Here is a 27938-nt window from a genome sequence, read left to right as displayed (position 1 = left end):
CAGGGTTTTCTTGTCATTTTCTTGACTAATCTCCAAAATGTTTTAGAATATTTATTCCTTTGCGAATAAGGAATCCTGGTAGTGAATAGTCCAACCACTTCCAGAGGACTGTTCTTGTGGTTTCAGACCCAAAGGATTGAGGGAGAAGCTGAAAGAAGGCACTTTGACATTGAATTACAAAAAACCCACTGTTTATTAACCCCTGATGGAGAAGCCGGAGGAGAGGGCGGTTGAGGATAGAGGGAGAGTCCTGGTCCAATGCCAAATGGTGAAGAGCAGGAGAATTGGGTTGTCCTTCCTTGCGATGGCTGGCCAGAGGCACACAGAGGGGGGATGGACCCAACATGGCTGCCCTGGGGCAGCCATGCCACTCAACGGACCCTTCTGCTCCTCCCAGTCCACTCTTCAGTGAGACATGGACACCAGTTCCTCCTTTTGCTCACACTTCACTTCACAATAATAACTTAAGGAAACAAGAGAGAAACTAGAAAAAACATCCTACAGGTCCTTGCAAGAGAGCCTCTTCTGGACCTCGGCTGCCAACCAAAAAATGGTCCTTTTGTTCAAAATGGGGCTGCCGGGTGTTTCAGTGCGTAAGTGAGTGAGAGGGCTGTACCTGAAAAGGCCCCACTGTAGGTTTTTTCCCCCAAAAGTGCTGTCAGTGAAGGAGGAGCATCAGCTTCAAGTGGCACAAAAGGCATTATAGGGTGATGTCCAAGAGACCTGAAGGATTGGGATGGAAAGAGGAAGAGAAGGATCAAGGTCAAAGCTGTCCAACGTATTTCCAGTAAGGGCCACCTCACCCTTATTAGGGTTGCCTTCAAAGGGCCATTGAATCAATGGAGACAGAGGGGTAACTATGTTTTTTTTTTTTTTTACATAGCAGTTTTTGCCCTTTACTTTTTTGCTCCAGATGTTACTGAGTAACAACTCCCATCCCTTTTTATTATTGGGGATGATAGGAATTGCAGCCCAACAGCATATGTAGCTAGGAGGTGGAGGACATGTTAACGCCAGGCATCATATACCCACAAGCCTTGGATCTCAATCTAGACCTGACTCAAGAGAACAAATGGCAGCCTCCCTGATGTTCCTGCATCCCAACTTCCACCTGCTCTAGTCTTGATGTCTACGGATGAGAAACACAACAGACAAGCATCTGGTGGGCCACATATAAGGACATGGGGGGATGGATTCACCTCAAAGGCCTTGATTTTGACTCATGTGACTTAGGTCATTTTGGCATCCAAAATGCTGATCAGATGTGTTTGTGGACAATGGCAGCCCGAACACTCATCTATATCTAAATCTTAAGGGAGTTACTTTCCAGGATTGTAACTGTACAATTTCTGGCTAATAACATCACACTATTACTATTTAATTGTTTTTTAAACTTTTGTATTGCACTTTTTAAACGTGATTAAGTGTGGGATTCTTAGCCACCTTGTATCCTCATGAGGGTAAAAGGCAAGGTATAAACAAAGATAACAACAACAACAACAACAACAACAACAACAACAACAACAACAACGAGCTAGAAATTGTGACAGTTGCAGCCTTGGAAAAGAACTCTTAAATTGTAATCCAGGAAATAATAATAATAACAATAATAATCCTGCCTCTCCTTGCAACTTGAGGTTCAACAGGGTTCAAACAGAGAGATGAATTGGCACAGACCACTATCCTGTCAGACTCCTTTGGGATGAATGGCCATTTAAAGAGGTAGGCATTTTCCCATCACTCTGGATGCTCTATTACAAACATCAACATAAAGCGACTCCAGGGCAGGGTTCTCAATCCATCCCTCTGCTCCTTCCAAGAAGAGACCCAACTAGACTTCCATATGGTGGCTTCCCAGCTTCTATGGGGGCCTTTATGCTGCCTGTCTGAATAGCTTGAATTGCCCCTCCTGAGGCATAAATGACCGGCAGAGTAAGCCAACCGCAGCTGGTATTTTTGGCCTTGTCCACTCCTTGGATGTCTCCAAAACTGGAATCTGGCCCTCAGGCCCCTCACCTTGGGAGACCCCAAGAGACGTCCCTCCATTATGCCGACCCTCGCAAAACAATAGAGCAGAGGGGGCCTTACCCAAATCCTGGGTGTCTTTGGCAGCCCAGGAGAGACAGTAGTGATGCATGAGCTGCTCCAGAAGTTCCTTCTCGTCCAAGAATTCAATGGCCTCGATCCTGCAGCAAACAGACAAAAAAGGCAGCGCTGAATGCAGCGCTTTCTTCAGAAAGGATAAAACAATGACTTATATCACTATAGGCATCCATTCCCACAACTACCAACCCATTGAGAAATAATAATAATAATCATCATCATCATAAAATATTAACACAGCATAGTGTGGCTGCAATAATAATAAAGTTTGTTCATTTGAAATCTAGTCTTAAATGTATTGGCCTCCCAACTAGAGTAAATCCAATGAGGATTTGCACAAAGTATTAGTTTTTATTTCATGGCTTGGCTCTACCTGGGATCAGAAACTGAACTTAGGTCCTTTTTTCTAGGCTTCAGTTCAGGGTCCCAGGAAAACTACATTGCTGGTCTAGGCTTGTTTATATGCTGCAGGAAAAAGGACCTCTCTGTACTGACCGCCTTGTTGTCGCTTAATGCTGAACTGGGCAAGACTTGTCCCGACTTGCCTTGACCAGCAGGGGAGAACTGGACCAAGAGGCATGGCCACACGGGACTTGCTGTTCCCTTTGGCACTGGACTCACCGTTTGACGTCATCAGATGGCAGGGCATTGTAGACTTCCACCATGTCCATGGCGTGTGCCATCTCCCAGCCGTTCTGCAGGAAGCGCTCCTTCTGCAAAGGAAAAAGGTTTTGACATACACACAAAGTGTGGACAGGTTCTCCAGATTAAAGAGGGAGCGGTTAGAGACAATCGGGTCTAAGTTAGACAAAGCCGAAGGGAAAAAGCCTGCTTAGAAAACGTCCCAAACTCTGAGGGATTTCATAAAATTCTTGAGTTGGAAGGGACCCCAAAGGCCACCCAGCCCAACCCATTTCTGCCAGGCAGAAAAAGACAATCTGATCTCTCCTGAAAAGTGGCCACCCAATCTTTGAATCATAGAATCCTAGAGTTGGAAAGGACCCCAAAGGTCATCCAGTCCAACCCTCTTCTGCCAGGCAGAGAAACACAATCTGATCCCTCCTGACACATGGCCATCAAGCCTGAATCATAAAACCCTAGAGTTGGAAAGGACCCCAAAGGCCATCCAGTCCAACTCCTTTTTGCAAGACAGGGAAACACAATCCAAGCCCTCTTGACAGATGGTCACCCAGCTTCTGTTTAAAGACCTTCAAAGAAGGAAATTCCACCACCTTTATAGGCAATCTATGTATCACTAGAGTTACAAGAGGTTTCAGGGACCATCTAAGCTCAACCCCCTTCTGACTTCATGCAGCAAAAGCACAATCCAACCCCTCCCAACAGATGGCCATCCAGTCATGTGGAAAGCTCATGGAGAAATAGGGCTAGAGAATCCCAGAGTTGAAAAAGACTCAACAAAAATTTCAAAGCACTGCAAGTGCTGCTTGGAAACAGAGCAGACAATGCTTCAAGCAATGGCAACCTCCCATTATAGAGACTTTCCATAGCAAAGCTGACTATAGAACCATTACAAATAGGGGGAAATGGCGTTCTCCTAAGCCCCCACCTGGAAACCTCCCAAAGAAAGGACTGACCTGAGTGTCTAGTGACAGGCAGGCTTCCACCCCGATCAGGCTGCACCTCCGGCTCTGAAGGTTATCAATCATAATCTGTCCAAAGCGGTCGCTCATGTTCACCTGGAGAGGAGGACTGTTATTACCATTTATATAGTGCCATCACTGTACATGGTGCATTACAGACCCTCTGAAAATGCCAGCCACAGATGCAAGCAAAACATCAGGAGAAAATGTTGCTAGAGCATGACCACAGTTTTTCCACCGGTGACATAAATAGAGCATAAGAGCTGCAATCCGAGTTAAAAGAGCTATCGACCAATCAAAGGAAGACTTTGCTTACCTTCCTAAAGCAAAAACTCCCTCGGAAAGGGCAACGTTTATATATCTCACCCACGTCAAAGGGGAACTCGCCCACACTATTATTATTATCATCATCATCATCATCATCATCATCATCATCATCATCATCAATCTTCAGATCCAGGGGGAAGTGAGCAGTGTTAGTATATGTGCCTTATCTGCACTATAATATCCAAAAGCAAGATTCTAGTCCTTACAAGTATTGACAGATTCCCAATAATGTAAGAATGGGGTCTAAGGGAGGCTTAAGAACTGGAAAGGGAAAGAAGATAGCCAACACAAGAGGACCAAAGCTATTTCTTTGAATCTGTTTTTAATCAGTGTTGACTGATTTTAACTGTACCTTTTTAAAAATACCATTAATATTAAATTCTGGTTTACTATTTGTAAGGTTCTAAATTGCATTGAAATGCTTTGAATGTAAGCCACTTTGAGTCTCCTTTGTGGAGAGAAGAAGCAGAGTACAAATAATAATAATAATAATAATAATAATAATAATAATCTCAGTTGCATCTCTCTGAGGACCCATCTACACTGCCATATAAAACTCAGATTATCTGCTTTGAACTGGATTATATGGCAGTGTGGACTCCTATAATCCACTCTGAAATTGATTAATGTGGATTATCTGCTTTGATAATCTGGATTATATGACAGTGTAGATCCAGCCTCAGTCTCAACCAGAGGCAAACTGACATTTTCTCGATTCAAGGGAGGCAAGGCATTCTCCAGATCGTGGGCTCTCTTAACAAAGGACTCATTGACTTCGTTAATTGATATTCCACCTTTCCCCAAAGACAGGCTTTTGACAGCAGAGACTTTTAGAAAAGTACAGATAAAACTCTAATAATAAAGTTAACAAAAAAGAAAAAAAACCCATTTAAAATAAGACACCCTATTAACGCACCCTAATTTGGAACAGCATTGAAAGGTTTAAAAACATAGCAAGAGGAATAAAAGAATGGAATTAAGAGATCTTTCTGTACAAAGACTGAGAGGTTAGGCATAAGAATCAATAGTTGAGGACCCATGAACCCACTTTGGAAACCAAGTGCTTAGAAACATGATTGAGAAATAAGTTCAAGCAGCAAGAGAACACAACGCGACCAGGATCAATTCAGTGACTATGAAAGATGGTCTTCCGGGAAGCAACCAATCCTGGGGATCAGGGCCTCAGTCCGCCCCCATTCAGCCAATCCCGCTTTTCACATGGTGAGGCTGGCAAAGCCGCCAACGCTGCTGAAGCGCCAGGCGATTAACATTTCATAAAGTTACATAAGACACACCACTCGCCGTGTGCCGTTTGTGGAGGGAGTTCAGCCACCTCTGACTCAGCCACTGCTCTTCCCAATAAAAAACATTATTATTAACACCTATAACATAGGCACTTTGCAGCTCGCATTGGGGGAAAGGGGAGGAAACACAGAGGCACGCAAACATCCACAATTATAGAATCATAGCGTTAAAAGAGACCCCAGAGGCCATCCGGTAAAACTCCTTCCTGCCTTCAGGCAGGATAACACAATCCAAACCCTCCTGGCAGAGGGCCATCCAACCCCTGCTTCAAAGCCTCCCCCAAACTCTGAGCCATAGAGATCAACTGCTGAACTGCTCTTCTGTCAGGAAGTCCTTCCTAACATTCAGTTGAGATCTGACTGCTGCTTCTTTATGGCATCCTTTCAAATATTCAAACACGGCTATCAGAGGATCTTCATTTGTTCCTTTGGAAAGCTGTGTGCTCACAGAACCCAAACCGGGCCAGAAGGCTTAATGGCTCTGGTAATCCTATCTCCGCCTTCGCTCACAGGTGGAGCTCTGCACCAGGGATGCCTGGCATAGGAAGAGCACAGGAAACTTGCCTACCTGCTCGTAGTTTATGAACATTGCAGTTGGGAAGATGTCGGCTACCCATTTGAGGAGAGCGTCCGAGTGTTCGGGGGCCATGTAAACCAGCACACATTCGGCCATCAGGAGCGTGGGTAGCCTTGGAAGAGAGAAGGGTGGGGTTAGGAGAGACAAAAACTCTCTTCTCTTTTGAAACTCAGGCTTCCCAGAAGCCCAAGGGAGAAAACATAGCTTTGTGCACAGACAAGCTCACTCCAGAAATGCAACCCCGTGGAAGGACCCTATGTTGTTGTCCAAAAAGCAATGCTTAAAGATATGCATTACAAGCATAGAATCATAGATTCATGGAGCTGGAAGAGACCCCAAGGACCATCCAGACAACGCCCCCTTCTGCCAGGCGGGAAAAGCACAATCAAAGCACCCCTGACAGACGGCCATTCAACTTCTGTTTAAAAGCTTCCACCCAATTCTGAGAGAGCAAGTTCCATGGTGTAATCTTGTGTTATATGCATTTTAATAGTGTTGTGTTTTATCTCACGGTTTTAACCCTGTTGTACCCCGCCTTGAGCGGTAAGGAAAGATGGGTAATACATCACCATCATCATCATCATCATCATCATCATTATTATTAATACTATATTATTGATACATAACAAGATTAGTACACAGCAAACAAGATCACTATGCTGGCTTTTGTATTTGATCACACATCAGACACTTCCCAAGTGTCTAGGACTGTGTGATATATCAGTGAATAATGCATGAAGATCCAAGTAGGGGAGCCTTTTACAGCTGACAGATGATAATTTTGTCAGCTCCAATTGTTTTTAAGTGCAGGCCAAGGTCTTTAGGCACTGCACCCGGTGTGCCGATCACCACTATTATTATTATATTATTATTAGTACTACTGCTACTACTACTACTACTACTACTATTAACTCGTAGTCCGGTCAGGAGTCTCTAGTATTCTCTCCTCCTCTCCAATTATTGTTATTATTATTTCTATTATTTTTGTTATGTTTCTTTATACCCCACTTTGTCTCCACAAGGAGACTCGAAACAGCCCAACCATGACGCTTGACCCTGCTTAGCTTAGAAGGTGCGTTTACAGTGGCATAAGGATCTCAACCTGTTTGATCATTAGAGAAGCAAACTATCTTGAACAAAGACTCCCACATATTCCTGAGAGGGAGGCCGGGCATTTTTTGATTAACTTCACCCTGGAACATACAGAGTTCACCAAAGATGTGCAAGGACAAAGAAAGAGGAAGAGCTTCAGGACCACATAGGAAGGGTTTTAGGGTTATATAGAGACTGCCTTTATAGTCCAAAGATGCCAAGAGGAAGGGCCTCGGGATTATATAGAGAATGCATGGGTGAACTTCGGTCCTCCAGGTGTTCTGGACTTCAACTTCCACAATTTCTAACAGCCTAGCCTGATATAGAGTTTACCTGCACATTCCAAAGAAGCCAAAAGGGCAAGAAGAAGGGCCTTAGGGATATATAGAGTTTCCCTGCATTTTCCAAAGAAGCCAAGAGGAAGGGCCTCGCCAGCTATTTGCCCTTCATTTGCCGGCCCTGCAATCCAGGAACCCTATCCCCACCCGACCCCAAAACGGCGTGATGCAAACATCTGAATAATTTTTGCCTGCAGGGCTATTTTTAAATACCGAAGGCCCCCGCCTGGCACGCTGAGGAGCCCAAGGAGGCCTGCGCTGGGGAGGGGGGGGGGGGTGCTGTGTGGGTGGCGGAGGAGCAGCGGTGTGATGAAAGGCTTGGCATCTCAGTGACGCTCCATGTGCCGCTCGCAGCATCACCGCCCACAAAGCCATTCCCTAGCGGCCTGCAGCTCCCACCTTGCTGCCCTGCCACTCTGGGAGATGTCTTCCTTGTGCTTCTTCCAGGGAACAGAGAAGGCAAAGGCACACCTTTCACACATACAGCTGGGGAATGGAAATAGAGAATCATCTTCTCTCACTTTTAGTAAGGGCAATATCTAAAAGAGAAATGGAACACATGGGGGAAACTGTCCTAGAATCCTGGAATTCAGAGGGCCTCATGGGACATGGCTTCCAGCCCCAAAGACTAACCCTTTGGGGAGGAAATGTACCTCTCTCCACTTTCTTACCTGGATTTCTGTGAATTGCCACTGGACTTTTTATGCCTAAGTACTCTGTATCTACTTCCCTTTTTTAAAACTCTGGTTTGAACACAAGCACTCTGCAGGAAAATAGTATTAAAATAGGCAAATATGTACCTTTGAGAGAGATACATTGGCCTCACTTTCACTCCAATGTTTTTTATGCATCACTTATGTGGATCACGGGTCTTACAATTCCAACCTGTTCTAGGAAGTTTATTTATTATTTACTAGCCGTCCCCTGTGATGCGTTGCTGTGGCCCAGTGTGTGTATATGTGTTTTGTGTGTGTGTATATACATTTGTGTCTATGTGTATGTATGTGGTTTTGCACATGCAATGTAATGTATTGCTATTTTTTGGATTTTAAATCTCTTCTGTTGTGTTTTTCAGTGTTTTTATGAGTGATGGTGTATTGTGTCCAAATTTGGTGTCAATTTGTCCAGTGGTTTTTGAGTTATGTTAATCCTACAAACAAACATTACATTTTTATTTATATAGATTTATTTGCTGTATTTATACCCCGCCCTTCTGAACCCCGTAGGGGACTCAAGGCGGCTTACATATATAGACAGCAATTAGATGCCAAAAACACACATAATAAAAACATAAGCATTAAAACATAATAATACCTTAAAACCAATTATTTAAAATCACACTATCCTAGGCCTCTATAGAGGCCTAGGGGGTCATTTAATTCTCTTTGAGTTGCGAGGATTATCCTCAAAGCCAGAAATAAACTTAAAAGCTGCTGATTCCCTTCTAGGAACAATTATGATGGTCACCATTTAGGAATTCTGGGGAGGCTGCCCTGGGAACCTATTATGCTTATAATAATAAAAATTCCATATACACCCCAAATAAAACAAACTTATGAGTGTTTAGGAGCTCACTTGTTGCAGTCTTGGTTATTCTTAAACATTACACCATGTTGGAGAGAAGCAAACTAATTAAATTAATTAAAAGATGAACAGCCTACTCCTAGGAGGGTTTGAAAAGGAGACGTGCCCCTGAGCCACTCTCTTACTGTGGGTCCAGGTTGTATTTCTTCAGTGTTTCCTCTAGCTTCGGAAGTTCGCGGAGGTCTGTGCCAATGATGGCATAGTGGGTGGAGTCCAGGCTGTGGCCCTCTGGAAGGAAAGGGCCAGTGAAAGCCATTTACTAACTGGTTAACTAACTGTGAGTGAGAAATCACAATGTTAAACAATAATAAAACACATCTGACAATACACGACATTGAGATAGAACATTTCCATCGTCCAAGAAACCGGAATGCAACAAAGAAAAGTTGTGGCTTTTCTCACCTATGACAGTCTCCAAAGTCCCCTTCCAGTGTGGCTATGCAAGTGGGTGGATTCTGGAAGTTGCAGGTCAAAAACAGGAACTATTACCAGTTTACAGACTGAACTGACTCAAGGAAAGCTTTTACTTTTCTATCATCAAGATGATAAGATTTTAAGAACCTTTTTTATCACCAGATTTTGGACTCACTGATTTGAACCTTGTTATAAATCACTTTAGCCCCTTTGCTGGGAAAAAGGACAAACTATAAATCAAGTTAAATTAATAAAGGCTAGCAAAGCTATGCATGTTTTAAGCATGCAACTTAATTTTTGTAAAAAAACACAGCATTCCAAGGGGAACTTGTTCCCCTATTAAAGTGCTAACGAAGCAAAAGGAAAGCTAACTTCTTCCTTCCTTATTCAGCATCTAAAAAATCCTCTAGAGTAGGGCTTCTTGAACTGTTTCTATTTGTTACCTCTTTTTGCCTGAGAAATTTTAATATGACCCAAGGTATACAATGTAAGTATATACATTAAATATAAAAAAATCAAACATTAACTGATAATAAATCAGCATTCGCAGGGCTTGCTAAACAAGCTGATTTTGCTTCTTGCGAAAACATCCTATGCAGAGTCCACTGTAAGCACTGCACTTCGTTACTTACAGATTTGGTTTTGGTTTTAACTGTTTGTTTTTAATACTGTTCATGTTTAATTCATGTATCTAACTCTGGGGGGTGGTGCTCAAGCCAAAGAGCCGGCGTTGTCCATAGACGCCTAGGTCATGTGGCCGACATGACTGCATGGAGAGCCGTTACCTTTTTGCCGGAGCGGTACCTACTGATCTACTCACATTTGCATGTTGGTAGAAGCTGGGCCTAACAGCAGAAGCTCAGCCCCCTTCCCGGATTTGAACCGCCAACCTTTCAATCAGCAAGTTCAGCAGCTCAGTAGTTTAACCCACTGCACCGCCCTTAACAATAACAACAATACTTGGTGTAAATAGGTTGCATTCAGAAGCCTTTCTCTTTGACCAGATTTCCTGGGGCCTTAATACTGAGCCAAGGAGATCCCATTTGGGGTTGGGACCCACCACTGAAGAAGGAATGCACTCACTAGAAAAAGCAGCAGCTATCAAAGCGCCCAGACTATCCCTTCGAGAGGAAAGCTGGTTGCCTGACTGCTGAACTGGCAGAAGTGTTTGATGGAAGGGGAAGGCCGCCTCGGAGCAAAGCAAACCACTTGGCACTTGTGGAGCCGCCATGGCGCTGGAGGGCAAGGCCCGTGTCAGGGGCTATTTCGTCAGGGGAAGCAGCAGGCACCCATCAAGAAAGCGGAGAAGGAGAAAAGCGACAGCCAGGGGAGGAGGAGGAGGGGGAGGAAGGGGGCAGCCAGCATCTGCTAGGCCTCTTCCTCATCCTTCACTGCCAACCACTTTCCCTCGTGTTACACGTCTCCTTCAGAGTATAAGACTGAAGGCAGGCAAGGAGGGGGCTGCCCATTCATGACTTGTAAACTGTTCTGGGAGGCTTTGGGGGCGGAAATTGAGGCTATAAATAGTCTAAATAAAAACATGAAATCAACATGAAACCTTGTGCCAAGTGGAATGGCCACCTTTACTTCTTGCCTTTTGCATCTATTCCTCCCCAAGATCAAAACTAAGCAGGCTTCTAGGATAGCCTCATGAGAGTGTGGGCAGGTCAACCAGATAACAACAACAACAACAACAATCTATTGCCCATGTTTCCTTTTGAATTGAGGTGGGGCACGACACAGTCGAGTACATCTAGAAAAGCACACAACAAAGCCTCCAAGTAGATCTTTAAAGCCACAATATCATTATAAACAAACGTAACCTCCCTCTGAGGTTCAAGCCACATTTATCCCCCACTGATGAGTCTTTATTGGTGAGGGGGTGATGGGGGTTGCTGTCAGATCCTTTGGGGCTAAAATGGCAGGCAAAGCCGCCTTTGCCTTGTACAGACGGGGCCGCAGGGAATCGCAGCAGGTAAAAGGTTGCATGCTATTTTTAAAGGAGGCTGCCTTGACGCTGTTTTCACACTCAGAGGTTTGCTTTCCAAAGCAGTGGGTTGCATGTTGCGAGGCACAGAGCTATACTTGTGAGACAGAGCAGGTGGGAGGCGAGGAAGAAAATGCTAAGGATCACAAAGGTGCCGGAAGAATTCAGCAAGGGGTACTGAACGGAAGGGTGGGTGAAAGGCAAAGGAAAGGCTCAAGGCTCTTCCCTCCCTCTCTCCCATTATTTGAAAGATGAACAATACTCCCCCACAGCAGAAAAAAGGAGCAAGGAGGCACAGTCAGCGTCTTGGGGGGAAATGCCACTCTGTGGCTTTTTTCTCCCTTCAAATGACTCACCTATAAAGAGAGACTCCCCTGAATGGCTCTCCATGATTGGTATTGACAGGGCAGGCTTGGATCTGCGGAGAAGAGGGCAAAAAAGAAAGAAAGGGGGGGGGGGGGGGAAGAGAGGGAGAGAAGAGTCAGTGAGACATCTCACACACAGAACATCAGTCCCCGTCCCCCCCAAAAAAATAACTGCCAAGCTCATTGAGGACAAGACTGCCCTCTGCTGGAAGGAGACAGAGATGGCTTCAAGGTCCAAGGACACCAAAAGTTTCTGGGGAAGAGGTAGAAAGGAGCACACAAATGCTCCCAATCCTGTTTTCCAAATGGGCCTGCTGGTCTGAAACTAAGGGGCAGTTCTTGGGCAATGAGAAACTCAATTTTATTTATTTATCATGTCAAGAGCAAACCAAACAGTTGTATTGTATTAAAAACACACACACACACCACAGAGTTTGCAAATTTGGCATTCTATTAAATGTCCTTTGACCAGTATCTGGCCACTTGGGAGTGCCTCTGGTGTTGCTATAAGAAGGTCCTCCATTGTGCATGTGGCAGGGCTCAGGTTGCATTATAGTTAGTGGTCTGTGGTTTGCTCTTCTCCACACTCGCATGTCGTGGGTTCCATTTCGTAGCCCCATTTCTTAAGGTTGGCTCTGCATCTCATGGTGCCAGAGCACAGTCTGTTCAGCACCTTCCAAGTCACCCAGTTTTCTGTGTGCCCAGAGGGGAGTCTCTCATTTGGTATCAGCCACTGATTGAGGTTCTGGGCATTAGTCTGCCACTTTTGGACTTGATATTCTTTGACTGGATATTGCTGAGGTGTTCCAGTAAGTGTATCTGTAAATCTTAGAAAAATATTTCTTGATTTAAGTAATTGGCATGCTGGCTGATATCCAAACAGGAGATGGGCTGGAGATGTCACTGGCTTGGTTCTTTCACTATTGGTTGCTACTTCCCGGCGGATGTCAGATGGTGCAATAACGGCTAGATAGTGTAATTTCTCCAGTGGTGTAGGGCACAGAAACCCCATGATAATGCGGCATGTCTCATTAAGAGCCACATCCACTGCTTTAGTGTGGTGAGATGTGTTCCACACTGGGCATGCATACTCAGCAGCAGAGTAGCATAGCACAAGGGCAGATGTCTTCACTGTGTCTGGTTGTGATCTCCAGGTTGTGCCAGTCAGCTTTCATATGATATTGTTTCTAGCACCCACTTTTTCCTTGATATTCAGGCAATGCTTCTTGTAGGTCAGAGAATGGTCCAGAGTGACGCCCAGGTATTTGGGTGCGCTGCAATGGTCCGGTGGGATTCCTTCTCAGGTAGTCCTGAGAGCTCGGGATGCTTGTCTGTTCTTAAGATGAAAAGCACATGTCTGTGTTTTAGATGGATTAGGAATCAGCTGGTTTTCCCTGTAATAGGCAGTCAGAACACCTAGAGCTTTGGAGAGCTTCTGTTCAACCATTTCAAAGCTCCCTGCTTGAACGGTGATGGCACGATCATCTGCATAGATGAAACTCTCTGTCCCTTCTGGCAATGGCTGGTCATTTGTGTAAATGTTGAACATTGATGGAGCAAGCACACTCCCCTGAGGCAGGCCGTTCTTCTGTTTCCGCCATCTGCTTCTCTGGCCCTGGCACTCAACGAAAAAGCTCCTGTTTTGTAGCAGGTTTCCTATGAGATGGGTGAGGTGGTAGTCCTTTGTGATATTATACATTTTTCTCAGGAGGAGGCAGTGGTTTACAGTATTATAAGCCACTGACAGGTCTATGAAGACAGCTCCTGTGATCTGCTGCCTTTCAAAGCCATCTTCTATGTGTTGAGTCAGGTTCAGCACTTGTGGTGTGTAGCTTTTCCCTTTCCTGAAGCCAGCTTGCTGTGGAATCAGACATGGGTCTATTTTTTGCCATAATTCTATGCAAAATAAGTCTCTCCAGAACTCTGATTTTATTGCGCACTGCTTTGAGTCTCCTTTTAAAGAGATCAAGAGAGTTACTAACAATAATAGTAATGTGTTGTTGAAGGCTTTCATGGATGGAATCACTGGGTTGCTGTGAGTTTTCTGGGCTGTATGGCCATGTTCTAGAAGCATTCTCTCCTAATATTTTGCCCAAGTGGAGTTTATATATAGTAGTATGGAATGTCAAATCTATGCAAGTTTTGGGAGCAGGTTGTTTGAGCAATGAGTGTTGCTCTTTATTTATTGTCCCAATTCTAGAGGATTTTTAATACTGTTAGCCAGATTTTGTACATTTTTATGGCTTCCTCCCTTCTGCTGATAGATAAATAAATAAATAAATAAATAAATAAATAAATAGCAATACTCAAAAACAGGACAATTTCAGTCAGGAAGCAATCAGGACCAGCCAGCACTTCTCAACAAAGGATTCCCTCAGCAGCAATAAACCAGGCTTTGAAGCTGCAAGGCCATGCAATGCTAATCAAAGTGGCTAACTGCAACATTCACACTTGCCTCCAACAAACAAGAGTTCTTTCTCCCACCTTGGACATTCCACAGATATATAAACTCCGCTTGTCTAGTTTCCAACAGACCTCACAACCTCTGAGGATGCCTGCCATAGATGTGGGCGAAACATCAGGAAAGAATGCTTCTGGAACATGGCCATACAGCCCGGAAAACCCACAGCAACCCAATAATGGTAATACTTTTATTTCTTACCCACCTCTTCTTGTGGCACAACATAGTTAAAAACAGATCAGTTACAGGCAAAACAATTCAGGGTCACTTCACCATCCTCACACAGTGGATCTGTTCAAACCACAAACTTAGAAACACACTGCATTTGTTTATTTTTATTTACTCCTACTTTCCTACTTCTCTTACTATTCCATCATGGGCTTTTCAACTCACAATGAAATTATGATAAAAAAGTATGCATTTGGCTCCTGAGAGAATGCTGACAAATATCCCCAGTCCTTTTAGTTGGTCCAATGTGTGATTTGCTCCCCAAACAGTGACAAAATAAGAAGACCTTTTGATTTGTATCTCGATAAATCTAACAAAATCAGGCAGGCATTAGCCCACTACACATCTTAACATGACAATTTAGGGGAGAGCACTGCACATTTTAAGCTTCTAAATGTAGTATATTTCAATACAAAAACCAAAACATGTTCCTCTGAAATGCAACACAAATGTGTGAACTTACTTGATGGTGTGGATTTTCCTTGTGACTATAGTTGGAAAGTCAATTTCAAAGTATTTCTCAGGAAGCAGATCCTCATCCTGAAAAGGATAGAAAAATGCATAAACTCCATACTTTTAAGATGATGCTGGTGGAAACAAATAATTCAGCTTTGCAAGACTTCTATTCCCTAAAAATCATTGCAAGGTTTTGTCAAAGGCTTTCATGGCTGGAATCACTGGATTGTTGTGAGTTTTCTGGGCTGTATGGCCATGTTCCAGAAGCATTCTTTCCTGATGTTTCACCCACAGCTATGGCAGGCATTCTCAGAGGTTGTGAGGTCTGTTGGAAATTAGGCAAGTGAGGTTTATATATCTATGGAATGTCCAGGATGGGAGAAAGAACTCTTTGTCTGCTTGAGGCAAGTGTGAATATTGCAATTGGCCACTTTGATTAGCATTGAATGGCCTTGCAGATTCAAAACCTGGATGACTGCTGTCTGAGGAATCCTTTGTTGAGATGTGTAAGCTGGCCCTGATTGCTTCCTGACAGGAATTCTTCTGGTTTTTTTAGTACTGCTTTTTATTTATTTATCAAGAGAAAGGAGGAAAGCATGAAAATGAACAAAATCTGGCTAACAGTATTTTTTTTAAAAAACCCCTCTAAAATTGGGATAGTAAATAAAGAGCAACACTCATTGCTCAAACAACCTGCTCCTGAAACGTGCATAGATTTCACACTCCATACTACCATATATAAACCTCACTTGCCTAATTTCCAACAGACCTCACAACCTCTGAGGATGCCTGCCATAGAGATGGGCGAAACATTAGGAGATAATGCTTCTGGAACATGGCCATACAGCCTGGAAAACTCACAACAACCCATTCCAAGGTTGGCACATTCGAAGAAAGCTTTGTATGTTTGCGTGCGTGTTTTGCAAAAAATTCAGAAGCAGCCATATCGCTAATAATAGCACCATCACACCGGGTGCAGTGCCTAAAGACCTTAGCCTGCACTTAAAAACAATCAGCACTGACAAAATTACCATCTGTTAGCTACAAAAGGCCACCCTACTCAGATCTGCACGCATTATTCATAGATACATCACATAGTCCTAGACACTTGTGAAGTGTCTGACGTTTGATCAAATACAAAAGCCAGCATAGTGATCTTGTTTGCTGTGTACTTATCTTGTGTATCAAATAATAATAACAATAATAATAATAATAATAATAATAAATGTATTACATGTCTCTCTCTTCATCCAAAGGAGACAAACCTTCCTTTCACCCACAATATTCCCCAAAACAGAGAAGAATTTGCAATATATCAATCATAGAAAAGAAGCACAAGGGGCCACTAGGGGTCACAAGAGAGTTTTGCAGATTTTGAATATATACCTTTGGCTTCTTCTCATCATGGCTTGACTCACCTTTAATTTCCAGAAAAGGGTGTCCATGCCAGCCCCAAGGTTGATGATTTGGCAGTTGCACAGGGTTCTCTGTAAGAAAGCCTTTAGCAAACGGCCAACTCCTTCGACACGGGCATAATATCCTAAGAGGAAAAACAATAATGCCGGACTTAGATAATGGCAAGTAGCTGACTTGCACTTTTATCCTTAGTTTGTCTTTCAAAATAAAGGAGGAGACGCTTTCCCCCCTCCTTGTCTTCCCTTCAAAGCCTGGAAAAGTTATATCAACCTGGGATTCTGGAAGTCAGAATCTAAAATAGAAACTTGTCCAAGTTTCCTACTGGCACATATGTCCCGTCCCCCATACTTTTAATTAACATTTTTTGACCATAAAAACACAAGAAAAGAAAAGTCAGAATACTTCTGAGTACATAGATTGTGATTGCCTAAATTATTTATTTATTTACGACATTTATATGCCGCCCTTCACACCCCAAAGGGGACTCAGAGCAGCTTACAAGATATATATTACATACAATATATTATATTATTAGCATAGTACAATATCAGTATTAAACATTGCTATATTGCACCATACCACTATATCGTAATATTATTAGTAATATTACATGTAATATAAATATATAATTATAATATCATTACAAGCTTGTAATATTGATGGCCATCATTCTTGCGAAATCATAGTTTCACAGAATCCTTGAAACTGTGATTTAGACAGAATGCTAGCCATCAATATTACAAACATACCTCTCTACTTTACCTAGAACTCTAAAATGGAAATATGGTTTTAAATGTGTATTTGCAGTGTTTTGAAACGATTATGTGTTTTAGCAATGTTATAACCTTTTATGAGCTGAGGAGGGTAATAAATAATAATAATTACCATATATACTTGAGTATAAGCCAACCCGAATATAAGCTAAGGCACCTAATTTTACTACAAAAAACCTGGGAAAACGTATTGACTCAAGTATAAGCCGAGGGTGGGAAATGCAGCAGCTACTGATAAATTTCAAAACAATAATAGATACCAATAAAATTACATTAATTGAGGCATCAGTAGGTTAAAAGTGTTTGAATATTTACATAAAACTTGTAATTTAAGGTAACTGTCCAACTCTAATTAAACCATTATTCTAATCTCTCGAATGTAAATGTGCATATGCATCCTTCCAATAATAATAAAGAGAATAAAATAATAAATGCAATAAAATAATAATAGACTAAATAATGGAAATGTAATAATAACAGTAACAATGGAGTAAAACAATAAATGTAATAATAATAAGTAGAATAGAATAAAAGTAATAAAATAATATAGTAAAATAATGTAAATGTAATAATAATAGAATAAAATAATAAATGTAATACTAAAATTGAGTAAAATAAATGTAATAATAACAATAGAGCAAAATAATAAATGTAATAATAATAAATAGAGTAAAGTAATACATGTAATAAAATAATAATAATTGCAGAGTAAAATAATAAATAATTTTGACTTGAGTATAAGCTGAGGGGGGCCTTTTTAACCTAAAAAAGGGCTGAAAACTTGGCTTATATTCGAGTATTGTTGTTGTTGTTGTTGTTCATTCGTTCAGTCGTCTCCGACTCTTCGTGACCTCATGGACCAGCCTACGCCAGAACTCCCTGTCGGCCGTTACCACCCCCAGCTCCCTCAAGGTCAGTCCAGTCACTTCAAGGATGCTATCCATCCATCTTGCCCTTGGTCGGCCCCTCTTCCTTTTGCCTTCCACTTTCCCCAGCATAATTGTCTTCTCTAGGCTTTCCTGTCTCCTCATGATGTGGCCAAAGTACTTCAACTTTGTCTCTAGTATCTTTCCCTCCAGTGAGCAGTCGGGCTTTATTTCCTGGAGGATGGACTGGTTGGATCTTCTCGCAGTCCAAGGCACTCTCAGCACTTTCCTCCAACACCACAGCTCAAAAGCATCGATCTTCCTTCGCTCAGCCTTCCCTAACGTCCAGCTCTCACATCCGTAGGTGACTACAGGGAATACCATGGCTTTGACTAGGCGGATCTTTGTTGCCAGTCTGATGTCTCTACTCTTCACTATTTTATCGAGATTGGACATTGCTCTCCTCCCAAGAAGTAAGCGTCTTCTGATTTCCTGGCTACAGTCTGCATCTGCAGTAATCTTTGCACCTAGAAATACAAAGTCTGTCACGGCCTCCACGGTTTCTCCCTCTATTTTCCAGTTGTCAATCATTCTTGTTGCCATAATCTTGGTTTTTTTGACGTTTAGCTGCAACCCAGCTTTTGCGCTTTCTTCTTTCACCTTGATTAGAAGGCTCCTCAGCTCCTCCTCGCTTTCGAGTATATATTCGAGTATATACAGTATTAATAATAATAAGCTTGATTTATATCCATGCAAGAGCTGGACCATAAGGAAGGCTGAGCGAAAGAAGATAGGCGCTTTTGAACTGTGGTGCTGGAGGAAAATTCTGAGAGCGCCTTGGACCACAAGAAGATCAAACCAGTCCATACTCCATAATAAAGCCCAACTGCTCACTGAAGGGAAGGATATTAGAAGGAAAGATGAAGTACTTTGGCCACATGAGAAGACAAGAAAGTTTGGAGAAGACAATGATGCTGGTAAAAATGGAAGTAAAAAGGAAGAGGGGCAGACCAAGGGCAAGATGGATGGTCCCCAGGGCTGTAGCCGGGGGGGGGGGGGGGTTCAAACCCCCTCCCCCAAAATTTTTCAGGTTAAAAAAACCTGGTTGACTCAGGAATTTTAACATCTCCATTCTAAGTCTATGAGAAGTAAACATTAAATTCATTTAATTAAGTCTATATAAAATATAGAATGAACCATGCTATTTAAATTATTTTGTGTTATGGAACTACTCTTCATGATTTGTTTTTTTTTTAAACCCCCCTCCCCACATTTTTTTTTTTTGTGGCTATGGCACTGATGGTATCCTTGAAGTGACTGGCTTGACTTTGAAGGAGCTGGGGGTGGCCACGGCCGACAGGGAGCTCTGGCGTGGGCTGGTCCATGAGGTCACGAAGATTCGGAAGCAACTGAACAAATAAACAACATATGCAGCTTCCCCCCTGCCCCAAGGCATTTTACTCAAAGCATTTTACCTCGACTGATTTCTGGTGCCTTCCTTTCTTTCGGTTGCCTTACAAAATATTGTATGTAAGGATCGTTCCAGTAGCCCATGTTGACAGCGTACCTGATGGAGAGAAAGAAAGAAAGGCCCTGTTATAACCACAGAAACAGAATGCTAAATGAAGCAGCAAACCCACAGTGAGGCATAATCAGAGTGGTAGTTTGAGGCCTCCTCTATACTGTCATATAATCCTGTTTCTGCATCCAGATTGTCTGATTATATGGCAGGGTAGATTGAGCCTGAGACTCTCACTGACTTGGAAGGAAAGGGAGATGCAACACCTAGTGTTTCCAAAGTTATCATGGCAGGTGTAGTTGGTAGACTTCAGCCAACCTTAAAGAGATAAAGAGCTACAACTCCCAGCATCCTTATCGGTCATGGGACTTGTAGATGGACACTACTGACTTGGAAAAGAGCCAAATGACTCCCCAGCTTTTTAAATAGTTTAATGGGAGCTTAGTTTGAGGCCCCCTTCCCTTTCCATTGGCTTGGAAGAGAGATATATAATTCCCGGTGTGATGAAGGGAGAGGCATCAGAGAAGTAGTAGTTTGACACCACCGTTGACTTGGAAGAGACTGATATATTATTATTAACTTTATTTACACCCCTCCTTTCTCCCCACGGGTGAGGACTTGAGGCGACGAACATCATCATCATCATCATCATCATCATCATCATCATCATCATCATCATTATTATGTGTATTTATATCTTGCTTTTTCTCTCCATATGGAGACCCAAAGCAGCTCTCAACTAAAAGCATTGCATTACAACTTCAAATATACAAATATACAAGTATTAAGACAGTATTAAACATCATGAAAAGCATATAAAATCACAGCAACCCCTGATGATCTAAAAAAACTTCTTCTTTATAAGCTGGCCTGAATAAAAAGGTTTTAGCCTGCTGCCTGAAGAAAGGACAGCAGGGAGGGGGCTATTGAAAAGTGCCTGGAAACTCTAACTAGTTCAAAAATCTGCAGCCAGGTGCTCCTTTCTGATAGAATCATAAAGAGCGTACCACACACACAAACACCCGTTACAGAACCTGCACTGGCTGCCAATATATTTCCTAGCCTGATTCAATGTGCTGGTTTTGACTTTTAAAGCCCTAAATGGTTCAGGAAATACATAATATATTTATATTTATTTATATCTTTATTTTATTATATATATTTATTATTTATAATATTTATATCTTATTTTTGGATGTTATTATGCTTTGCTTTTTTGTTGTTATTATGCTTTGTGTGATTCTTGTCTTCTATTTTATGTTAAATGTGTTTTGATTTGGATTGTATTATGTTGTGAGCCGCTTTGGGTCCTGTTAGGGAGAAAAGCAATATATAAATAAAGATGACTTCTTCTTCTTCTTCTTCTTATTATTATTATTATTATTACTTCCTTGGGAAGAAGAAGGAAGTGTGGAGGGGCAATTGAGCATGTGACAAGGGTTGGAATGAGAGAAGGAAGGGCCTCTGCTGAAGGGGATCTCTGGGCCTGGAAGGCAGGTTTGCACAAGGGGATGCATTCTGCCAAATAGCCTGGACCTGAACTGTCTAGGGCTTTAAAGGTCATCACCAGGCCAGAAACAGACTGGCAGCCAGTGGAGCTGCTGCAACAGAAGTGTTGTCTGCTCTCACCCTCGATGGACTGTCACCTTGTCGTGGTGAGGGGGCTTGCGCGTTCCAATGAACCTGTAGGCACAACAACTGGAGTCGTGCACTCCCAGGAGTGGCTGCGGGGGAGGTCCCAGACCAAGCACAGTCTGAAGACCCAAAGACCTCAACGGCGGAGCAGGCGGAGGATAACATGGTACATGTTACAACGGCTGCGAAGGTGGAAGAAGGCTGCAACAGACTGAGAACCCACGGTCATTGTGTTAAACTACATCACCAGTGGAACCTCACTCTGTGAAGTCTGTGTGTTGATCAGTTGTGCACTGACCTCCACACATAAAAAAAATCCACGCACAGGCGTCTTCCAAAGAAAATAAAAACCAACCAACCAAAGTCCCATGGCGATCAGCGAGTGGCGACGGGGGCAGGACTGTGAAATCTGGAAGCCCCTAGTCACAGACTGGCACATGGGCGGTGGGTACGGACTCAGTCGTTCTACTTCAAGGTCCGAGGCAGTTGAGTAGTTCGGCAGCTGTATCCGCGACTGAGCAGCCCTATTGAGGACCCACTCTGCTCACCCCACATGGGGAGGGGGCTAGAAAAGGTGCCCCAAACATAGTCTGCCTCACTCATCCCTGACTGGACTGCCGCGTCCAGTGGGGTCACCACCCTGCGGCCAAAAAAGAAAAATGAACTTCGGTACGTGGAACGTACGGACTCTGATGGACAACAGTGACAGTGAACGCCCCGAATGCAGAACTGCCATCATTGCAAGGGAGCTGGGACGCTTCAACATCGACATAGCAGCCCTTCAGGAGACCCGGAGAGCAGGAGAGGGACAGCTGAAGGAAGAAAAAGGAGGCTACACCTTCTTCTGGAAGGGACTGCCTGAAAAAGACCAAAGAATGCACGGAGTTGGCTTCGCCATCAGAAATGATCTGATGAAACATCTGTCCGAAGCACCCACTGGCATCAACGAACGACTCTCAACCCTCCGAATCAATCTTGCCAAAAACCAACGGGCAACCATCATAAGTGCCTATGCACCAACACTAGATGCTGACGAAGACATCAAGGAGAAATTCTACTGTCAGCTGGACACCGTCCTATCGGGGATACCTAAGGAGGACAAAATCATCCTCCTGGGGGACTTCAATGCAAGAGTCGGGCGAGACTTCGACCTGTGGCCAGGGACCATTGGAAAAGACGGGGTTGGAAACAGCAACTCAAATGGCATCCTGCTTCTCACCAAATGTGCGGAGCACAACCTTGTCATCACCAACACGCTCTTCCGCCAGAAAAACAAGTTCAAGACATCATGGAAGCACCCCCGGTCAAAGCATTGGCACCTCTTAGACTATGTAATCACACGCGCCAGAGACCGCTGTGACGTGCTCCTCACAAGAGCCATGATAGGTGCTGACGACTGCTGGACTGACCACAGGCTAATTCGATCCTCGATGGCTATCAAGATTGCCCCCAAGCGCAGACTCCAAGGAAGGAAGACAAGGCGCAAAATGAACACCCAAGCCCTTCAGGAGCCCTCCAGACGAGCCCATCTCCAAACAGCACTCAAGGACCATCTACCCACAGAACACCCCGAAAATGTTGAGGAACATTGGAACAAACTGAAGACCTCCATCATCCAAGCCTGCGAAGAAACTATTGGATACCAAGCCAAGAAACATCAAGACTGGTTTGATGAAAATGACATCGAGATCCAACAGCTAATTGACAAGAAAAGGAAAGCCTTCCAAGCATGGCAGAGAGACATCAACTGTGCTGCTAAGAAAAAGATCTATGCTAGTGCAAAAGCTGAGGTCCAAAGAAGGACAAGAGAACTCAAGAACATCTGGTGGACAAAGAAGGCCGAAGAAATCCAACACCTGGCAGATACCCATAATGCTCAGGGATTCTTCAAAGCCACAAAGGTAATCTATGGACCAAGAAACCATGGCATACAGCCTCTACGCTCATCAGATGGAACCAAACTCCTGAAGGACCAAAACTCAATTGCACTACGTTGGAAAGAACACTACCAAAGCCTCCTGAACCGCAGCTCCAATGTGGCCGAAGAGGTCCTCTCACAAATCCCACAACAACAAACCAGGGATGAGCTTGCAGCACTGCCTAGTTTGGAAGAAGTCAGCAATGCCATCAGCCAACAGAAGAATAACAAAGCCAGTGAACCAGATGGGATCCCTGCTGAAATCTTTAAAGAGGGAGGACCTGAGCTAACACACCAACTCCACCAGCTCATAGAAAAAGTGTGGGTGACCGAGAAAATCCCAGCAGATTTCAAGGACGCCACCATCATCACCCTCTTCAAAAAAGGGGAAAGAACAGACTGCGGAAACTATCGAGGTATCTCCCTTCTAACCTCCGCTGGGAAAATCCTCGCAAGAATCCTTGCAAACCGCCTTCTGCCCCTCTCAGAAGACACCCTCCCAGAATCCCAGAACGGCTTCCGCCCCTCCAGAGGAACCGTGGACATGATCTTCACTGCACGACAACTCCAAGAAAAATGCAGGGAACAAAACCAACCCCTGTACATGGCATTCATCGACCTTGCAAAGGCATTTGACACAGTGAATCGCAGCGCTCTCTGGACCATCCTCCACAAAATCGGGTGCCCTAACAAATTTGTGAACATCCTGCGGCTCCTCCATGATGACATGATGGCAACAGTTTTGGACAGCAGTGGCTCCCAAAGTGACCCATTTAAGGTGGAATCCGGTGTCAAACAGGGATGTGTTATCGCCCCAACTCTATTCTCCATCTTCATCGCTATGATACTTCACCTTGTTGATGGGAAGCTTCCCACCGGAGTGGAAATAATCTATCGGACAGATGGCAAGCTATTCAACCTCAGCAGACTGAAAGCCAAAACCAAGGTTACAACAACATCTGTTATAGAACTCCAGTATGCTGATGACAATGTCGTCTGTGCGCATTCAGAAGAAGATCTACAAGCCACTCTAAACACCTTCGCAGAAGCATACAAGAAGCTCGGCCTGTCACTGAACATTGAGAAAACCAAGGTGCTGTTCCAGCAGTCACAAGCCAATCCCTCTCCAATGCCAGTAATACAGCTTAATGGTGTAACATTAGAAAATGTGGACCATTTCCGCTACCTTGGCAGCCACCTCTCCACCAAAGTCAACATCGACGCCGAAATACAACACCGCCTGAGCTCTGCAAGTGCAGCATTTTCCAGAATAAAGCAGAGAGTGTTTGAGGACCGGGACATCCGTAGGGAGACCAAGGTGCTTGTCTATAAAGCCATTGTCCTCCCAACCCTGCTATATGCCTGTGAGACGTGGACAGTCTACAGACGTCATATGCAACTCCTGGAACGATTCCATCAGCGCTGCCTCCGGAAAATCCTGCAAATCTCCTGGGAAGACAAGCGGACAAACGTCAGTGTGCTGGAAGGAGCAAAGACCACCAGCATTGAAGCGATGGTCCTCCAACATCAACTCCGCTGGGCCGGCCACGTTGTCCGGATGCCTGACCACCGTCTCCCAAAGCAGTTGCTCTACTCCGAACTTAAGAACGGAAAACGGAACGTTGGTGGACAGGAAAAGAGATTGAAAGATGGGCTGAAAGCCAACCTTAAAAACTCTGGCATAGACACTGAGAACTGGGAAGCCCTGGCCCTTGAGCGCTCCAGCTGGAGGACAGCTGTGACCAGCAGTGCTGCAGAATTCGAGGAGGCACGAGTGGAGGGTGAAAGAGAGAAACGTGCCAGGAGGAAGGCGCGTCAAGCCAACCCCGACCGGGACCGCCTTCCACCTGGAAACCAATGCCCTCACTGCGGAAGAAGATGCAGAGCAAGAATAGGGCTCCACAGCCACATACGGACCCACAAGGAAATCCATAATGGAAGACCATCTTACTCGTCCAACGAGGGATCGCCTAAGTAAGTAAGTTGTCTGCTCTCTGCAGCCAGCCAAAGTGACCCACCTGGCTGCCGCTCTTTGTATTAGTTGAAGTTTCTGAGCACTCTTCAGAGGCAGTCTCATGGAGAATGCGTTACAGTCATTCAGGCAGGATGCAACTAAGGCATGGACCACCATGACCAGATCTGGCTTCTCAAGGAACAGGTACAGTTGGCACACAAGTTTGAATGGTGCAAAGAATGCCCTCCCAGCCACCACCGACACCTGGGCCTCCAGGTTCAGCGCTAAGTCCTCAAACTACAGAACTGTCTCTCCAGGAGTGTAATTATTTATTTATTCATTTTTATCCTGCTTTTCTCCCATGGGTGACTCAAAGCAGCAAACAATAATTAAAACAACAGAAATTACATTATATAAATGGAAGATAAAACTGATAAACGGGTAAGAAAATTAAATAAACCATAAACAAAGTTAATAAATACAACATATTCCACTAAAATTCCCTGAGCCTCAAGACAGTGAGGTCGTCCATGAAAAATTATATTAAAAATCCTAAAGGTCTGTGTGTTTAGGCTGTGTATCTGTTGTCAAGTCTAAGATGATATACTTTACCCGTCACAACCTGATCATTTCCTGTTATGGGGCCACCACCGAGATGGGTGATTGTATGATAGCTGGGTCCGCCTGCTACGAGCATTACGCTGTCTCAGCTTACAAGGAATGTAAGAGTTCTTTAACGGTAAAATGCTACGGTTAGGGTTACAGCTAGGGTTAGCTGTAACCCTAACCCTAAACCCTAACTCTAACCCCAACCCTAACCCTTACCCTAAACCCTAACCCTTACCTCTAACCCCAACCTTAACCCTTACCCTAAACCCTTACCCTAAACCTTACCCTCCCCTCCTTTCTATCCTTCCTTCAAATGCAACTACGAGACTATGATTTTACAAAAACTATCCAGACTCTCCTAGAAAACCGTAGCTTCTATGTGGAGTTTCAAGGCAGGAAAAGTAGATGGAGGAGGCAAGAGAATGGCTTACTTCAAGGCAGCATTCTTGCACCGACCTTGTTTAATATCTTTACTAACGATCAGCCACAACCACTACTCACAAAGAGCTTTATATATGCTGATGACCTTGGCCTAACAACACAAGCAAAAGACTTTGAAACAATTAAAATCCAGCTTACTAATGCCTTGAAAGATTTCTCCGGCTACTTCAAAGATAACCAACTGAAGCCTTACCCTGCCAAGACACAAGTGTGTGGTTTCCACCTACACAACTGTGAAGCCAACAAGAAACCGAAAGTCACCTGGGAAGGTCAAGAGCTTGAACACTGTTTCCATCCTAAATATCTCGGTGTCGCCTTAGATTGAACACTAGCACATAGGAAACACTGCTTGAACACCAAGCACAAAGTAGCTGCACGCAATAATATCCTGCGAAAACTTACTGGCAGCACATGGGGTGCAGATCCAAATTTAATAAGAACATCATCCCTGGCCTTGTTTTACTCAACTGCCGAGTATGCCTGTCCTGTTTGATATAAGTCTGCCCACGCAAAACAGGTGAACGTAGCATTTAATGAAACATGCAGAATAATCACAGGATGTCTTAAACCTACACCTGTTGATAAACTCTACAAGATAGCTGGCATTGCCCCCCCCCCCCCCCCCGATGTTGCTGCTAAATGTGAGAGAAATAAGGTTGAACACTGAAAGCCATCGACTACATGGCTACCAGCCTCCTCCCAACAGACTCAAATCAAGGAAAAGCTTTATCAAAACTCCCATTCCTCTTGGCGTCCCTTCAGCAATAACAAGAGTATCCCTATGGGCAGCTAAACCAGGAAATCCTAATTGGATGCCCCCCCCCCCGCGCCCCCCAGGGTCTTCCTTCAGGGGCAAACCAAGAATGGACAACTTGGAAGTCCCTGAACAGACTCAGAAGTGGAGTGGGCAGATCAAAAGGCAACCTGGCAAAGTGGCACTACCTAAAAGAATCCCACACCTTGTGTGACTGTGGAGCAGAACAGACCACTCCGCATCTGTATGCTTGCCCTGACTCATGTACAGAGGAAGAATTGTTGGAGGCTGCAGACAATGCTGTTGCCCATTTTTGGTCAAAAGATATTTAGCTGCCTGTGTGCCTTCTATTTTTATCAGTTTTATACTAATTTATGCAATGCTTTTGATATGAAATAAATAAATGCAACTATGAAGTAGATTCCCGCCCTCAGTGTCTCGCTCTCCCTGCTCTCACTCCGCTCCTTTTCTTGACCACGTGATCCCTTCTCTTATTCACAACCGCCTTTCCGGCATCTGAGTAATGCTTGTAGCTGGGGGACCCAGCTATCATACAATCACCAAGGCCTTCTCTCTTGTTCCCACCAACCATATGCCTGCGTGGATGGTGGGACTGAGAGCAGGGCCTCTCCTGATGATCTCAGGGCTGATAGGAGGCGATGCGGAGTATAAGAGGACTGAAGCCGTATTCCCTGGTCTGCCTTCCGACTGTGCAGGAGCACCTCTGTCCTGTCTGTTTTGAGTTTCAATGTGTTGACCCTCCTCCAGTTCGTTACTGATGACAGGCATTGGTTTAGGTTCAGGTGGAAAGGAGTCGTACAGTTGGGTGTCATCTGCATACGTGTGTCAATCTGAGGCCGGCCCGCCCTCCTCCTCTCCCTCCCTTCCGGCCTCGGCTCACCGCTTGCACTGGGAGGCGTCGTCGCAGGTGCTCCGGACGGCCTCGTCGCTGACCTCGGGGCCCAAGGGGTCCCTGGAAGTGCTGGCCACGGCCATGGCCCCTCGGGGTCGGCTCAGCGCGGGGAGGCCGGCCTGGGCCTCGGGACGCCCATCTCCGAAGGAAGGAAGGAAGGGCTCCCCCGCAGCGCTCCCGCTTGCCTGCCTGCCTGCCTGCCTGCCTGCCTGCCGGCCTTCCTCCCTCACGGCGCCACCTCTCAGTAACAGCGACGCCCATTGGCCGCAGCCAAAATCGCGTCCTCATTGGAGCTCGTTGGAA

The 27938-nt window shown here is 44.4% G+C and overlaps 1 protein-coding gene across 2 annotated transcripts; it reads right to left on the bottom strand.

The window, feature by feature from the left end:
* Positions 1 to 174: 174 nt before the first annotated feature.
* Positions 175 to 27938, bottom strand: LCMT1 (leucine carboxyl methyltransferase 1). 2 transcript variants are annotated; one of them, XM_067473738.1, is made up of 11 exons: positions 27841 to 27938; positions 19368 to 19459; positions 16256 to 16377; positions 14845 to 14921; positions 11684 to 11745; positions 9052 to 9154; positions 5904 to 6024; positions 3699 to 3800; positions 2725 to 2816; positions 2089 to 2186; positions 175 to 723 (listed from the first exon to the last, which is right to left on the bottom strand). In XM_067473738.1, the coding sequence occupies exons 1-11, from the start codon at positions 27921 to 27923 to the stop codon at positions 701 to 703; spliced, it is 975 nt and encodes a 324-aa protein (XP_067329839.1). In that variant the 5' UTR covers positions 27924 to 27938; the 3' UTR covers positions 175 to 700. The 2 variants fall into 2 exon arrangements, with proteins under 2 accessions (XP_067329839.1, XP_060642449.2); XM_060786466.2 differs by having other exon boundaries at positions 27624 to 27876.

The sequence above is a fragment of the Anolis sagrei genome, chromosome X (assembly GCF_037176765.1).
Source record: "Anolis sagrei isolate rAnoSag1 chromosome X, rAnoSag1.mat, whole genome shotgun sequence".
In the NCBI taxonomy this organism is placed as follows: domain Eukaryota; kingdom Metazoa; phylum Chordata; class Lepidosauria; order Squamata; family Dactyloidae; genus Anolis; species Anolis sagrei.
The sequence above is the reverse complement of the archived record's forward strand: the minus strand, read 5'-3'. Positions and strand labels throughout refer to the sequence as shown.

What these genes read in the sequence shown, in the direction of transcription:
- LCMT1 (XM_060786466.2), bottom strand. Translation starts at nt 27,718, where the DNA reads ATGGCCGTGGCCAGCACTTCCAGGGACCCCTTGGGCCCCGAGGTCAGC. An exon ending in CCCTTTTCTGGAAATTAAAG is followed by an intron (nt 14,922 to 16,255) that starts GTGAGTCAAGCC and finishes TATCCTTTTCAG; the next exon opens with GATGAGGATCTGCTTCCTGA. An exon ending in GCCTGTCACTAGACACTCAG is followed by an intron (nt 2,817 to 3,698) that starts GTCAGTCCTTTC and finishes TTTCCTTTGCAG; the next exon opens with AAGGAGCGCTTCCTGCAGAA.